General features: G+C 38.4%; 1 protein-coding gene across 1 annotated transcript; it reads left to right on the plus strand.

The window, feature by feature from the left end:
- The first annotated feature begins 191 nt into the window (after window positions 1-191).
- On the plus strand, window positions 192-15,013 carry LOC131793623 (SWI/SNF-related matrix-associated actin-dependent regulator of chromatin subfamily A containing DEAD/H box 1). The gene is made up of 23 exons (XM_059111055.2): window positions 192-649; window positions 1,506-1,688; window positions 2,616-2,678; window positions 3,271-3,464; window positions 3,946-3,984; window positions 4,328-4,441; window positions 4,734-4,807; window positions 5,056-5,146; window positions 5,233-5,332; window positions 5,603-5,662; window positions 6,131-6,206; window positions 6,624-6,759; window positions 7,273-7,413; window positions 8,118-8,210; window positions 8,712-8,829; window positions 9,697-9,818; window positions 10,069-10,164; window positions 10,622-10,714; window positions 11,326-11,444; window positions 11,887-11,954; window positions 12,436-12,550; window positions 13,445-13,554; window positions 14,704-15,013. The coding sequence occupies exons 1-23, from the start codon at window positions 289-291 to the stop codon at window positions 14,763-14,765; spliced, it is 2,628 nt and encodes an 875-aa protein (XP_058967038.2). The 5' UTR covers window positions 192-288; the 3' UTR covers window positions 14,766-15,013.
- Window positions 15,014-15,081: the final 68 nt, after the last annotated feature.

The following is a 15,081-nucleotide window of genomic DNA, read 5'->3' on the forward strand; positions in this document are numbered from 1 at the left end:
TTCTCTTTAGTTTACTGTTTCATATATTCACGATATCCAACAACAACTCGGGAATCGAAATGATTTGTCTATAATGGTTCTATGGTTCTTTGTTCCCGTCTCTTCCCGCCAATTTAGTTTACCGCGGTAACCTGAGACTTATGCTAGTTCCCAGATGTCCTCGTCCGTTGACGTTAATTTTCGTTGGCGGTTTGGCGGTTCTAACTGCTCAAAAAAAATCAGGTTCAACTTGCATCTGAGAAAATCAAACATTGGAATAACGGGATTGAGCGATGGAATGTAGAAAACATGTCGCTTTCAGCATTTAATTTGGACAAGTTTTCCTATCAACGAAAGCCTTCGACATGTTCTCGGCGCGATCCTACCGGCATTTCTAATCAGCCATGTGCATCCACAAATACTAAGTTCACTTTGAATTCGCAGTCAGCACATAGCTCGAGTTCTGAAAGGAAATCAAGGGACTCTCCCTCGAGTTGTGATAGCAATCAAGGAAATAACGAACTTGAATCATGTGCAGACGATCCAAGTTTTACCGCTACAATTTTTGCTAGCCAAGAATTTGTTGATGTCATGGATTCTCTAACAAGCGAAACTCGGGTACAGATTGTCGAAGCTTTAACTTCTTCTTCAAAAGAAAACATGAATCCAGGTAGCGACAACTTAATCATAGATCAACCTCTGGTGTTTAAAGTGATAATTATTTTAAACAATTCTTCGAGCTAAGATTATGTAACCGTATACAAAGCTCATGATATTCATTGTACATTCCATTGTTTTTTAAATTAAGCTGTGGCCATTTTTTATAGGGGTGGGGATGGTGAGGAGACTTTTACTTTTCTGGATATATTATGTAGCACAAGTCGGACGTTTAAACTTTGATTTGAACCCTTTAACTCCTAAGATCAGATTATTAATTCTCCCCTCTAGCAACTAGACATTTCCTTTTAAATACATAACAAGAATTTGGTGTAAGATCAAGATAACTTCTTGATAAGTTTGAATATCCTCATTACCATTTTCTAGGTGATGTGTGGACTTTATAGGGAGAAGTTATACATTAATCACTTTTGGGAGTTGAAGGATTAAACATGTCTCAAAAAAAAGTGATTTTTTTTCTATGCAACTGCCTGATTAAATGGTACCATTGACTCATTGAAGTAATACTCCGACAGGTATTTTTTTTCTCTTCAAATGCAGATTCAAATACCCCACTTATTGATGTCTAATAGAGCCAGCCAGGCATCTAGCAGTCTCAGTCTGCAGCGAGAGTAGTTATATGTTAACACACAGGTGGCCAAATGCAAAATGTGAGCCTTGCAAAATGTCAAGTGTCACCCCTAAGATCTAAGATTCAGGAGCAACCTGCAATACCACTGACCAGCATTAGCTTTGGTTCAGCCTCAACAAAACTTTATCTGGTGCAATCCCCAAATTTTGGGAGTATTTGATTAATTAGCTTTGAATTAAGGTATTAATTAGTTGAAGTGTTTGTTTGAAAATTCTAGAGAAGAGGAGTTTTGAAGCAGGGAATAAAAGAAAAAGACATTACTTTATGGAAGATGAAGATAATGAAGATAACAATGAAGACAAGAAAAGATCCCGCAAATCTGAGGAATTAGAAGACCTTGACACCAGCCATAACTCCAGAAAAAACTCTTCTAGGAGAGATGTGACTGATGGGAAACAAGGTCAGCATATGTAGATGTACTGGTACAGGTACCTTAACCCTTAACTGCCATAAGTGACCAAGACAGAATTTCTCCTTACCATATCAATATGATAAGTGATGAGAATAAGGAAAAAAAGCAATTAGAAGAGTTTTTTTAGTTGATCCAATACCAAATTCTCCAAGCTTGCAGCATAAGAATTGCATAGCAAACAGTAAGAAGAATTAAATGAGATCTTGCAAGTGAAAGGGTTGAAAAGTGTTATTGTTCAGGGTTTATTTGAGAAGTTGGCAAAAGAGGGTCATCTGGCCCCAGTTGTTTGCAGATCAGGTAATGCTATCCACTGGATAAATCTCTATCTGGTGGATACTATACTTTTTGCTATCACCTACCTGCTGGATAGGGATTTATCCATTGGACAGTGTTATCTGCCCTCTTTACAACTGGGCCCTGGAGGCCAAAGCAAGTCTCAAACCAAGGTCCCCTGCATTACAAGCCTGAGGTTATAAACTGTCAACCTTGCTCCTTCCTGCATTGAGGCTTGCACGGAAACCCAGAGACTAACATCAATTACTAAAGCCTGACATAGTTTCTCTAAAATGCAGCAACAGAGTTTACCCCATCCATTTCTCCAGGTTTTGCTTCTATGTGCAATTCACTTGTACCAAATTTATACTCTTGGTTGTAAAGAGACTTTGAGGGTTTTATTATCTTCCTCAGGAACACTTGACACTCTAACCCAGATCACTGATTCCACCCCAGTTCCAATGCAGAGTCATTTACCCCAACCTTTAGGGCCACCACTTCTCTTTCTAATAATGTTTTTAAGACTTTTCAAATTGTGCAAGCTTGGTAAAACTTAGGTCTAGTGGCACTGCTTTTTTTATGGGATAATAACAATCATTATCATTATCAATTATAATTTATCTTTTTTCTTTTTTTTTTCAGAAATTCCTGATGTTGTTTGTTTAACAGATGATGAAGCTGAAGATAGTGATGTTGTTCTGACTGGTGAGTTGTGATTATCCAAGTTGTTATTACTCATGATGTGTTTTCACAGTTTGTTATGTTTTCTCAGTGTACTGCATAAAGCTGATTAATTATCCACAAAAAGTATCACAATGATAACTTATAATAATTCTCTGATCAATTCAAAGCTTCAACATCCCTCCCTCCCCCCCTTTGCACAAGCTACCTGCATTTGAGCATTGTCTGTTGCTGGGGGATGGGGAATTTGGACCTTGCCTGGGTAGGGCATTCAAATGCAATTGTGGCAAGGAAGGGTGGGGGGGGGAATTTGAATGAGCCAACCTATCAAACTAATTCTATTACTGTTTGAAGCTAAATCACTGAAATAGCGTCATTGTTGTTTTAGTTTATCGGCTTTGTTTGATGGGGGAAAATTTTCATGGATCTCAAATTTGACTTAAAACTGTTTGTGAAAAAATGGGACCAGAGAAGTGAGTCCTGAAAATAGAAAATTCTGATAGTCAAGGTTTGACTGTACCATTAATAGTTATTTTGGCCTTTCAAATGCTCAGAGGTTCAAGCTATGTTTGAGATGTTACAAATTGAGTCCAAAAGCTTCTTTGAATATTTTCAGATTTCATAGATATCAGTCAAATTGATGCTGGGGACAACAGTGAGGAGGACAGCTTCAGTGAAGAGGAGACAGTTACTATTTTATCGTTTTTCAATGATTGTTCTCTTCAAGAACTGGCATCTGTTCCTGGTTTGTCCTCGAAAAAGGCTGAAAAGATCATCAAAATGAGACCATTTGACTCTTGGAGAGATCTTGTAAGAAAACAGTTACTGCCACCTATATGCCAGTATATATTGGAGAAGATTTTTATCTCCAAGGAAATAATTGATTTGCTTATGTATGTCATATAAAACCCAAGTGCAGAGTGATGGGTCTGAGGTATAATGATGTCATTTAATGAAACCTAAGCCTGACATCTGTACTAAAATATCCATTAGTCTTTGTTACCTTCTTGTTCTTATCACATGGGTATTCTTTTGATTTCACTGTTTGGAATACTTTCTGATTAAAATTCAACAGTCTCCACCTGGAAAGCCAGGCTTGGGGAAAAAATGCATATTTTGATGTAAACAGGCTTAAGATGTATTGTGTATGGAAATGATGTCCAACTGAAAATCATTGTTTTGTTTCGTTTCCTTTAAGACTTTTGGAAATTGATATGCTGGAAAATAAGATAACATTTTTATGACACCTTTCTTTGCTATTTTATTTTCTTAATTTTGATGTTTATTATAGGTTTCCAAACTGGACTCTGCAAAGAACTTATCTTCAGAGGTGATTTTTCATATTTTGATTTTAAGTATTCTGAATAACTTCAAAGTCAGAGTATATTTCCACATAGAGATACAGAGTTGATCAATATCTGGGTCATGTTGTAAAAAACATACACGACAGAAATATTTCTGATAAGTTCTTGTGTTGTGGAAAATGCACCAATCGGACACTAGAAGTCCTAACTTTAGGCAGTAACCTTATTTTAATTGGGGTTTTGTGATTTTTTTTACATGTCCTGATCTCTCATGCTATATGTTATAACATAAAAACAATATTGAGTCTCACATATTTCAGGTGTTCATGGTATTCCGAGTTTGACAGTGATTGTTAATTGGTCTTTTAGTTGATAGACAACTGTCAAAGCCTGCTTGAAGAGCGTAAAGCTGTTGAGAAGTTGATGAACAAATGTGAGAGCATCTCCAACAAAATTCAAGACATGCTTAACTCAAGATTAAGTGTAAGTTGTGCATATTTGAGTTACCTGTAGATGAACCCTAAGAGTGACATAGCATCTAATTTATCCTTACAATATCACCCCTGATCACTTGTTAAGGTCTTGAGAATAAAGGAAATGATCACCAGTAAAAGGGACGCTTGATTGTTAAACAAATTAACCTTGCCAGCACCTTAGGAAATATATGGAAAACAGTGTGGAGATTCTGCACACTGATGTAAGGATGTAAAGGGTTAAATAAATTTGCATCAAAATATTGATTTGTATAATTTCTGAAATAACATTTTATCTTTAGGCTGGCAAGAGTGATTCTTCAGATCGTAAAAGAGGAGCTGTGATAACATCTCAACCAAAAATATTAAATAGAAGGTAACAATATCCACATACTGTTAGATGTTCATGTAATATACTACTGTCGTTTACTAACCCAACCATGTGGCCTGATAGCTTTGTTTCAGTGGTTGTTGTTTTTCTTTTTTATGCCATTGTTTTTGTTTATTGATACAGTCAAACCTCACTTATCCAGACTTGCTTCTCAAGTCCCATTTTTTTGTGGATATTAATCAGTCTTATTTGAGATCCATGACAACGTTTTATGAAATTTTCATTTTTGTTAGTCTTCAGCTGAAACCCTACCAGTTGACAAGTCTTAACTGGCTGGTACTGATGCATGAACAGGGAGTCAATGGAATTTTAGCAGATGAAATGGTAAATGTTATGGTTGCTGCTCGGTAATAACATCTGTGTCTGCTTTCAGTTCATGTGTTTGATACATGAGTATTTACATGTTTCAGGGTCTCGGAAAGACAGTTCAAGCCATTGCTTTTCTAGCTTATTTGTGTGAATCTGGAGAGAAAGGCCCTCATTTGATTATTGTTCCGGCATCAACTCTTGGTAACGAACATCTTACCTTATAACTATCTTATCTTCATCCCGCACTCGTAACAATACGATAAACATCTTTCTCTGTTTCTTTACCGAGCTCAAAAGTTACCATCTCTCTTATTTTATTTACGACGATATCTTATCTGTTTTTTTGTTGCCTTTTTTACTCCGAGAGTTTTTTTGTGTCAAAGCCACAATGTGATTTGCATTTAAACTAATTGCAAGTTGAGTGGTTTTGACAAAAGTAGATCTTTTTTTGGTCTTTTTTTATGATCGCAGATAATTGGGGCAGAGAAGCCAAGAAATGGTGCCCATCATTAGAATTCTTTTTGTATTATGGTAAGAATTAAGGAAAATTCCTCATTTGCATTTGATTTTGAGTTTTATCGTGATTGACCTAACCTTATAAAACCCTTGGGAGACATTCTTAAAACCCTTTAGAAACCCCGCAGAAACTTCCAGAAATCCTTTGGAATCCTTCGGAAACTTTCAGAGACAACTCGGAAAACTCTCGGAAATTTTCGAAGAATTTTGGGAAACTCATCGGAAACTTTCAGATACCTTTTGTGACCCTTCAGAAGCTTTCGAAGACCCTTTGGAACCCTGCGGAAACTTTTACACATCGTACGGAAACCTTATTCTAAAACCGTTGTCGTGGGGTTTGCAGCCTCTCTACCTTGACTCAGCCAACCCGGCAAGCGGCATGTGGGGGTTCAGTAGCCAGATTTTCTTTTAAACTACAACAATAGCGCTCGTATAATTCACAACAATTATTATTGTAATGGTCTTGATTCCATCATGAATTAGGGAGTCAAGCAGAGAGACTTAAGTTGCAATGCGAGGTGGATTTAGCAGAACCAAAACCTGATGTTTTCATTACGACGTAAGTTTAAAGTAGTGTTCTCTAGAAGTGCCGGTGCGTGGCGTTTTCGCCGCAACTCGCTTCTGAAGTGCCGGCCTCTTTAATTGGACAAAGGAGTGAAGTATCTCTGTTGATCTGAATTAATTTTTAACCTTTGTCCGTTATTGTCTATTTGTGCCGGATACTCAAAAATATCTGGACAACTCTGGCTCCGTTTGATCGAAGGGTGGATAGCGCTATCCGCTGGGTAAATCTCTTTCAGTGAATAGCACAGAACATTTTATTGACTCATTTCCGTTTAATAACGATTTATCTCTTGGATAGCGTTATTTGCACTTTATTTAACCAATTGTGCTCTGGTCTTCAGCTATCTGTCCAATACCACTGTCATTCATCGGAATGAAATTAATGTTTTTTTTTTTGTTTGGTGTTCTGTAGCTACACAGTCGCAACTGGTACAAAAGACGATCGTTCCTTTTTAAGAAAACTAAATTGTAATTACGTAGTACTGGACGAGGGGCATATGTTGAAAAACATGCAGTCACAGAGATACCAGGGACTTATGAAAATGAAGGTGGGTACACATTTACTTTGTGGTAAAGTGCTGCATCAACCACGTTTTCGGTCAAATGTGAACGGTCGAGCTTACGCACATCTCTCGATCCCATGTTTCAGTTCTCCAAGAAAACGAAAAACGAAGAAAGTAACTGAACATTTCATCCTGTAGGCTTGGAGTACTTGGCGTAAGAGACCATTGGAGGGGTTTTTCAAGAAGCACAACCTAGAGAGGCCGTCTGATGTTTTTTAATTTAGAACCGTGCAAATTGAAGTTAAAAGCGATGCCATGGTTGCGTTCATGCTTTCATAGTCTTCACTGACTTTCATAAACAGAACCTAACAAATCGAGAGCTGAAATCACGGGGAGTAAGTGTTGAAATCACGAATAGCGGTTATTTAATCAAGTTCTTCACGTTTCGCGTGGTCGCGGATCACGAAGAAGAGCAAGATCATATATGGTCAAAATGTACATAAGAAAAGTATATATGTACATTGTAACGCTTCACATTTTGTGTCTTTTATCGCATAGGCCCGTCGTCGGCTTCTTCTAACAGGAACACCACTACAGAACAACTTGTTGGAGTTGATGTCTCTGCTAAGTTTTGTGATGCCGAGCATGTTTGGTGAGAGTGTTCAGGGGATTAAGATGCTCTTTTCTAACAGCAAAATGGTACGAAAACCCTTTGACTTCTAAAATTGGCCAGCATCTTATTTCTCCTCATAATATTATTCTGAATTACACATTAAGGTCACAAGAATGAAGGAAATGATCACCAACAAATGAGGCTCTTGATTGTTAACCAAATTCTCCCTGTGAGCACCTTAGAAAATGTATTGAGTACAGTATGGGAAATATGCATACTGATAGTAGGGTGTAAAGGCTTAACTAAAGACGGTGTCAGACCATTTCGTGCATCGCAGAAAAAAATTCTAGAACAATTCTATGCACAAACGGCTTAGCAACTCGACTCACAATTTTGTTAAGACGCATGCTCGGGTCAGCTCTTTTCAATGTGATCTTTTTCTTTGTTCTAACGAGCCGTTATTATTTTTTTGGTTTTTGTGGTGCGGCGCATAATCATAACCGTTACAATTTCCTTAAATTTGATTGGTGCATTGTGTGGTTGTAATTGGACAGATGGCTGTAATCGAACACCCGTCATCGGATAGTTGAAGCAGCCAATCATACTAAGTGCACTCAGCTAAATTCACCAATCACAGAGTAGATCACAATAACCATAGCAACAACCACTTATCCTGAAAAAAAAATTGAGGACTCCACTCAGTCCCATTACTATTATTAATCAAAAAGTGTCCCATCGGGATCTTATTTATTGCCGTCAGTTTTCCAAGTGTAAGTTCTGTTTTTCACAGAATGATAAACCAGGGAGCAATTACGAGAAAGCAACAGTTGCTCAGGCAAAAAGAATCATGAAACCGTTTGTACTAAGAAGGCTCAAGAAAGATGTGAGTATTCTTGAAATTGAAAACGCGTCAAAACTATACTTTTGTTTTCTTGTTTGTTTGGTTTTTATATTGGTTAAATACGCTTAATCTGAGCCCCGTTTTATGATTCATTTCTCATTACACTGATATGCAGTCTGGCTTTCTGTCTCTCTCTTTTTGAGGCAAAGGTTGTGAGACGAGAAGCGAAAGTGTCAGTCTGAGATGGGATTGGAACGAGACAGTAACAACTTGCCTCTTCCCCTTGTTGTCAACACCTCGACTGTGTGTCAAGGACAACACCCTCGTAGAAACGTTTCAGAAAGAACAAATAGTCGAAGTTGTCGTCGCGCCGGTGGAGGGGGGTGGGGGTTAGGGCCTTAAGATTGAGACTTGAATCAGATTTTTCTTTGGATCTGCTTCGACCTTTCTGTCCTTCCACTTCTTTTATTCTCCCCAATATCTTGAATTACATCGTCATTCGGAGGAGAAATTGTGCTCTGATAACTAATTGTCCTTCTCAAGGTTCTACAACAGCTTCCTGCCAAACACGATCTCGTAGTCAAGGTGGACTTGACGGAAGAACAGCGTCAGGTGTACAACGACAACTTTGTGAACTGTTCAAGACAATTTAGGGAGTCGGGTAAGGTTGTAGGTACATTTTTAATGGCCTTAATTTCGTCAGGAGAGATTTAAACTACAATACGTCACCGCAGAGCTTCATAAGTTACAACTTTAGTCGTTGAAAACGCTGTTGTGATTGGATATCGAAAGCGGAAACTTCACGAAATTCCAAGTAAATTGTGCGAAAATTGAAACAGTTATGTGCTGCTTGTCAGTACGACTTGCAAAGAGCAGGCCTTATGTGTTTTAAAGGGTCGGTAGCGTCATCAACCTGCACAACTGTTGTACAAAAGATATTTGCTAACATATAGGCTATCCTCTACAAAGCCTTATCTTCTCCTTTAGGAACAGCCCTGAACAGAAAAACAGTGGACGAACCCGTTTTCGATTTCTTGTTTAGCTTCTGGGGGCGAAAAGGCTTACATGACCATAGCCTTCAACTTTTTTCGCCTGATCATATCCAACCACGTAATAGCGACTAGGGAGCTGTTCCTTGGTTTTAAAGCCCTTGAACTATTACTGTTTGACTTTCATGTGAATGCGACCAAACTAAACTTGCGAATAAATAGTATCGAGTTACATTTGAAGCCATGGCGTTTTATGAATAATGAAGAAGAAAACATCTACATGATTAACCTAACTTGTGTGGTAAACAAATTTTTTTAGCGCTAAGAGTGAGCAGGATCCATTTTCTCCTTTCAATATTAACCCTGGATCAAACATTAAGGTCATGAGAACAAAGGAACTGATCACCAACTAAAGAAGCTCTTGATTGTTAAACAAATTCTCCTTGTCAGTACCTTAAGAAATATGTGGGGAACAGTATGGAGATAATGCACACTAATGTTAAGATGTAAAGGGTCAATGTTTTCTTTCTCCTCATCAGATGGCGGCTCACAATACAGCAATATTTTGATGTTACTTCGGAAGGCCGCCAATCATCCTCTTCTACTACGTAATCACTTCAACGATAGCATACTACTGAAGATGGCAAAGAAATACTGCAAGGTTTGGACTTTTTTTTAAACTTAAAAAACAATCCGTTAAGTGGTTAATGACGATGACGAGGACGCTGTTTGTCGCATTGACGTTACAGCCCTTTTTTTTGAAGTTGAAAACAAATTTTTAAGAATCGAAAGATTTTTCTAGTTTGCTAAATCAAGTGGTACATGGATTGAAACGATGTTAATGCTACAGTCTGCGAAAGTGTGCAATCACTATTTTAAACCGATAAGAAATATATCTAATTATTTCCCAGGACCCCGTGCACCGCGATTCTGAGCCGGATCTGGTTTTCGAGGATATGACAGTGATGTCTGACTTTGAACTACATTGTCTCTGTCGAGAGGAACAGGTACAATGCAAGAGAACACTTCTCTTGATAATTGTTTTACAAAAAGAAAAGGCAATTGCGTCTTTCTAATTGTATCCTTTCAATGTATGGCATGGTACATGGGCGTTTCTTTGCAGCGTCACAAAAGGTATTTTGCGAGACCGATAGAATTATGGTGAACACGATGATCTTCTGGATCATGTAATGTGATCCCAAGAATTTTCACTTTGTAATTCCCAATTTTTTTTATTAATTTCAGAAATTCTCCCCTCTAGTTTGTCGGGTGCAAAAATAATGCAAATGATAATCGCCATGGCTCGCGTAAATCGTGAACTGAAAGAATTTGGTGTTATATCAGGTTATCGCATACAGATGATGAGTTAGTCTATGTTGGTCGCCTGCTTGCAGCTTTTTTTTTTTTGTATTTGTTTTGTTATTTCGATTTTTGGTTTGATTTGATTTTTGCTCAACGTTATAGAGTTTGGCGGATCATTGTCTTAATAAAGAAATTTTGATGAAATCAGGAAAATTTGAGTACTTAGATACACTATTACCCGGATTAAAGGAAAAGGTTTGTATTTGTCTGCTATATGTAATTAGTCAAGTATTCGAATACAACGTCGTGCAAACGTATATGTGATCGACCGGAATTCTAAGTACACGTATACTCTGTCAGTTTCCACGGTCTCTTTTTAGCTTCTTGGGCACTAACTACTTTCAAGGGCGCGCGAAATAACGTTAGTGAACTTACACGACCGACAAGCGACAGTAACTGACTTTTGCAATTTGCGTGTCAGAATTTTGTGTGAAAAGGAGATATTCTTCTATTTTCCGTTGGGTGTACGAGGATTGATGAGCAAAATCAGAAGTAAATCGTGTTGTTTACCGTAAGCGCGGCTCAAGAAGGGTTTTTTTTTGTTGTTTTTTTTTCGCTTGCTTTGTGGGATACACACCACTTCGCTCCTAGCCCGTCTACCAAGCTGTTTTGAGTGCTCTTTTATGCGTCAGGGTTGCATGAATAAGCTGCAATGCCGCGAGAGATTTGGGGCGAAAAATGAGAGGAAAAGCTCGAAGCTCCGCTGCTCGTATGGGGTGTCGGTGAAGAATTACGCAATTGTTATAGGTTTAGTTTAAGCAAACCTTGACTTCTTTGGTTCAGTTTTGTTCTTTTGGTGTTTTTAGAATTGCCGTGTGTTGCTGTTTAGTCAGTTTACCATGGTGATGGATATCATCGAGGTCTATTTGTCGGACAGACGTCATCGTTACTTGAGACTGGATGGACAGACGGCTGTAGTAGATAGGTAATCTTCTGTCCAGCCTTTAGCTGGTAGCCCCCTTCAAAGCCGTTTTGTTGTTGTTGTTGTTGTTTTTTTAACCTCATTGCTTCCTTAGCGGAAGGTTCTTTTGGAGAAAACGTTCAGGGACAGGCCCAAAGAGCGGCCGCTAAGGAGACTACTGTTGGGGCGATAAAAAAAAGCTGACGCCATACCACCTAAATTGCAAATGCAGCCTCAATAGCAGCCGCCTTTTTTTTTTTTGTTCTTTTTTCAGATCTCTTCACTATGAATAATCCCAGTGCCCAAGCATGTTATGTTTGCTTCATTTCTTGATTTGAAATTGATTGCAACGTGTCACACAATCACTTAATTTACTGATTTGACAAGATCATGTGACCTACAATTTTTCCATTCCTTGCGAGTTTATCCGATTGTAAATCAATGCACCTGTGTTTTCTTTCTACAGGCAAAACCTAATTGACAAGTTTAATGGTGATCCGGATATCTTTGTCTTTCTTCTTTCGACCAAAGCAGGTTTGTCTTTCATTTACTTTTCGAATCTGCGATGAGCCTAGTGGAAAGTTTTAAGTTTTCAGTATTGATTTTTCCCTTTCGAGTTAAAATGATATGGCGGCCTGATAATAAGCGTGATTTCGGGTTCATGAGGTACCCGGGTTGTTGACCTATGTGTTCCCTATGTTCCTGGGAAAGACGCTTCACTCTTACACTTCCTCTATTCCATTAAAGAACATGAATGGTCGGCAGCGTCAGACGTTGAGGTCATATCATGATCTCTTTTCAGCAAAACTGTTCGGCGAATTAGGATGGAGACTACACGAATGACAGGCATTCCATCCAGGAGGAGTTGCAGTTTTCCGCTGTAAACTTCAGTAGTTATGAACCAATCGACAGATCAGAGTTAACCTTCGTTTATAACAGGCTATAGACATATCCTCTTAAACAAACCGCTTTTCATATTTTCGATCATAATGCAAGGTCTTTTCTTCATCTGTAGGAGGCCTGGGTATCAATCTAACGGCAGCAAATGTTGTGATCTTGCACGACGTTGACTTTAACCCGTACAATGACAAACAAGCGGAGGATCGGTGCCATCGGGTGGGTCAAACCAGGTACGTTAAGATAGCAGATATAGTAATTCCTTGGACCCTTCATTCATGGGGCGCCCTTTGGACTATAAAAAGAAGCCCTTCAATCTGTGTCCCTTTAATGAAGGTGACGTGCTTAGAAGGTGTGATACAAAAGTAACAGGTACCTAATATCGGTGAGAGTTAAAGTGATACGCTCTACCGTTGGTCCTCTCGATCTTTTGGACCGGCCATTTTTTGTTGCCTGTGGGGGTGGGGCGAGGTGAGGTGAGGTGAGGTAGAAAATGTGTTGTGCTACGATAAATAATAATCTTATGATTCTCTTTCCTCCCCCCCCCCCCCCCCATTGGCATAAATGGAAGTCAGTTTTCTTTTAGAGTCCTGCCTTTATACTCTGTTGTCGATGACTGATTCCCTTTCGTTCCCCCTGAAATCATGTGACCCCCAACCCCACCCCTGAAAAAAAAATCCTTCATCCCTCTCCTAGCGATAAAAGATGACTGGTCTCTGAACACAATGACAGTAAATTTTATAGTGCGTTTTTTTCTTGTCATGAAAGTCTAAAAACAAATTTAAATAAAATGGCCAATTAACTAACGAAGCTTATGTAACATTTAATCGACGTAAAATGAACCAAAAAAATAAGTCACCATATTTACACCAACAGCATAGCTCCATTTTCTACATATAAACACACGTACAACCCACAAGTCCTACATTTGCTCTGACGAGGGGCTAACGCTCGAAATGTCAGCTTTAAAACTCTTTATAGTGGTCTTTACGATATCGACTCTGTTGATAATACCCTAAAATGAACCAAATGAGTATTCATGGCGACTTTTGCGCTGCAAAATTAGTTGGCCATTAACATTCCGCTGCTATGATTCGTGTGATTTATTTTCGACATTCTCCTCACAGATCGGTGACAGTGTATCGGCTGATTGGTAAAGACACTGTGGAGGAAGCGATTCTCCACTGTGCGCAGACCAAACTTCGACTAGAACAAGATATGGCTTTAGCAGATAGTGGTGAGTTGGTGATTTACACCTTCATTTGTTTGTTTTTCCATCACTTACCTCTGACGCTCTCTTACGTACAGTTCCACGTCCTGTCGCTTCGTTTGATCTTTTCTTAATACTGTTCTGCAATCTTTGGCGTTTCCTCTTGGGTCTTGCTTCCTAAATATTTTTTCTCATTTTTGTGGCTTGTTTTTGGGTTCGTTTGTTTGTTCAGGGTCAGGAAATGAAGCATAATCCGTAGCCCATCCCTCATTATCATAAACGATTTGAAAAATAGATAAGTAAAACAAAACTATAGAAATACAAGGAAAAAGAAAAAAAGATTTGTTATGACGAACTGAGAACCTCTGTTCTACATGTGGACGTCGCAAATACAAACAGAAGTGAAATAAACAGAGCTTAAATTGAAAAAAAACCCAGTTGACGGGAGGCAAACTGGTTGTACGGTGGAAATCTTCATTATCTTGATTACTAATGTACATGAAATAATATACAGATTTAGGCAAGCCCAAAAGCAGAGCTTGCATTTTTTTTCCCGCACGTCTCTTCAACAAAACTAAAGCCCCTACTATGGATAAAGTGCGTGGTAATATTAATGGATTTTCATTCGCAACTCCTTCGTGTCCGTGTAGAGGACTGATTATAAGATAGTGCCCGTGGTACAGTTGGCCGCGCATGCTAAAAGTAGCACCTTGTACGGTTGGTCGTACGGTCGTACATCCAAATTTTTTCGGTTTGATGGGTTACTACTATTTTGTATAATTATGGCGCTACGCTCTGCGAGCTCCGCTATTACGCGCTTCTGATTAGATGAAACCGAGTGCATTATTCGTGTAACACGTGCGCAAAGTTGTAACACGAGTGTAAATTGCAAATAGCGCTTGTGCCGTCAAAATTTCGTCTGTTCTGACTTTCTGTGATGTTTTTTTCGAGTAAATTATGAATAAGTAATGATATGATTTCTCGTGTAATTTGCACTGACAAATTACACTCATCCTACGGGCTCATTAAATTTTCGCTGTCTTGGAAAAAATTACTCGTGTTTACTAACACCGAATTGCACTTAAAATCACGCGGCTATTACTTATACTAAGTGGAAAATGGATGCGAAAGGCGATAGCGGATTTCCATGAACGTTTTTCTCTTTTTTTTTCGCAGATGATACAAAATTTGCCAAAGATGTATCAGAACTCCTTAGAGACGTGTTCACTTCATCGTGATGCACAAGTGCAATCAAATAATTGCAAGTTGAGTCAGTAAAAGTTAATTTGAGTGTGGATAAAATTGAAGTAGACAATTCTAATTTTTAGAGAATGCTGTAATCGTAGAATTGAAGTAATAAAACTTGTTTACACTGAAACTTAAAAACAGTAGTGCAAAAACTGTATTTTATAAGTCTTTTGCCGTATTTATTCGGTGGGTTTTTTCCTTATTTATTTGTGTGCTTGCATGTTTTGTTTTGTTTTGTTTGGTTTTTTTTTTTCGTGAAACACAATTGAAGAGTCGAGGACGTTTAAAAAATTCCTTACATTTACT

This window comes from Pocillopora verrucosa, chromosome 9 (assembly GCF_036669915.1).
Source record: "Pocillopora verrucosa isolate sample1 chromosome 9, ASM3666991v2, whole genome shotgun sequence".
NCBI lineage: Eukaryota > Metazoa > Cnidaria > Anthozoa > Scleractinia > Pocilloporidae > Pocillopora > Pocillopora verrucosa.